This window comes from Chlorella variabilis (genome assembly GCF_000147415.1).
Source record: "Chlorella variabilis unplaced genomic scaffold CHLNCscaffold_15, whole genome shotgun sequence".
Lineage (NCBI taxonomy): Eukaryota > Viridiplantae > Chlorophyta > Trebouxiophyceae > Chlorellales > Chlorellaceae > Chlorella > Chlorella variabilis.
The window spans coordinates 411266-412917 of NW_005435073.1; the positions used below are offsets into that span (position 1 = coordinate 411266).

Sequence of the window (1652 nt, forward strand, 5' to 3'; positions counted from 1 at the left end):
GGAGCCGTGGGGGGGGGCCCACCCCGACCCCATTTCCCCTTTCCCCCCCATAAAGGAGGCCATCATGCCCCATTCCCCCAGGTGCGTTTGCTTGTTTTTTTTTTTGGGGGGGGGGGGGGGGGGGGGCTGCATGCAGTGTGTGCGTGTGGTGTGTGGTGCGCGCGTGTGAGGCTGGGACTGCTGCTGCTCATGTGCATGTGTGTGTGCGGGCCTGGTCTGCGGCTGCTGCTTCCAACCAGCGCTGCCCATTGCTTCTGACTCCCTCCCTGCTGCCGCCTGCCTGCCTGCCTGCCTGCCCGCGCCTTACCCCGCCGCGCGCAGGTATGCTTCGATGAGCGCTGAGGAGGTGCAGCTGGACCGCTACTCCAAGTTCCGGCAGCTGGGCATGTGGGAGGAGTTTTTGGTGGCGGGCGGCAAGAACAAGGAGGCGCGAGAGGCGCTGCAGACGGGTGCGGCGGGCGGCTGCGGGACCCGGGTGGTGGTGTGGCGGGTTGTGGCCACGGTGTGGCGCATGGTGTTGGGCGTGTCGTGTGGTGTGAAGCATGGTGTTACGTGCATGTGCCGGCGTGTGTGGTGTGTGTGTCACGACACATGGTGTGATGCATGGTGTGCCGACACGCCGCACCTGCCTGCCCCCCGCAGCCCCGGGCGCCACCACGGCGGCGGGCACGTGGGCTCCCACCGCCGATGACGCCAAGTTCATTGAGATGGTGGCTGACATGGAGGACAAGTGGCAGCAGGTATGTGGTGTGGGGGGGTGGGGGTGGAGCTGGGTCAGCAGGGGTGGGGCTGGGCTGTGTGGGCCGGGGCTGGGCTGTGTGATGCATTAATGACGACAAACATTACGACAAACAGTTGGGGCCTGGCCTGGTTGGGTGGCGCCTGGGCGGGAGCGGTGCGTGGGGAGCCTGGGACTGCGGTGGCTGCGGGGCACACGCATGGCGGCGGCTGGGGCTGGGGCCGTACCCCGGCTGTACGTGCAGCAGCGGCGCACGGGAGGGGCCCCCGCGTGCGTCCCGGCGCATGCGCCCCCCCCGACCTGGACCTCGCGCCCCTGCTCCCTCCCTCCTCCTCCCGCTGCAGACCCTGGCCACCAAGCAGGAGTGGGTGACGAAGCCCGACCTCCCAGCAGGCGTGTCGCGCCCCGGCATGCTGGAGCTGGCGGCGGCGGCGGTGGAGGCGCGGCGCCGGCTGGCCAGCGGCGCGGGCGCGGCGGTGGACGAGGGCAGCGCCGCGGCGGCGGCCAGGTCCAACCCCAATGGCAGCGCCGAGCTGGTGGCTGAAGGCACCAAGTGATGCTGAGGGTCTTGGCTTCCTGCCCAGCCCGGGCCGCTGCAACGGCCGTCGGCGGCGGTCGCCGGCCCCCGGCTCGCCCCCTGCCCACCTGTTTTGTACCATCTGCCCTGCCCGTGGCGCGGCGCCCGAGCCCCACGCCCCGCCCCGCCCCGCCCGGGCTCCTGCCCCCGCACCGGCCCGGCGCGTGTGCGGGGCGGTCGCCTCTTCCCTCTGTTGTTCTTCCGTCTGAACTCCCTCCTGCCGAACCGCTGAGCGCTGGTGCCCGTTACTTGTGGTGTGGAACCCTTTGTGCTTGTGCATGCTCTCTTCTCCCCTCCCCCCGCCCAGCTGCCTGCTCGGGAGCAGCGCCGCTGCCT

The 1652-nt window shown here is 70.8% G+C and overlaps 1 protein-coding gene across 1 annotated transcript in view; it reads left to right on the plus strand.

Annotated features, from left to right (window-relative positions):
• Positions 1-1652, plus strand: part of CHLNCDRAFT_36222 (hypothetical protein) — a 5320-nt gene extending 3668 nt beyond the window's left edge. The window contains exons 9-11 of the mRNA XM_005845923.1: positions 322-449; positions 643-740; positions 1084-1652. Coding sequence (XP_005845985.1) covers positions 322-449; positions 643-740; positions 1084-1296 — 439 coding nt within the window. The 3' untranslated portion in view covers positions 1297-1652. The remainder of the gene's footprint in view (positions 1-321; positions 450-642; positions 741-1083) is intronic.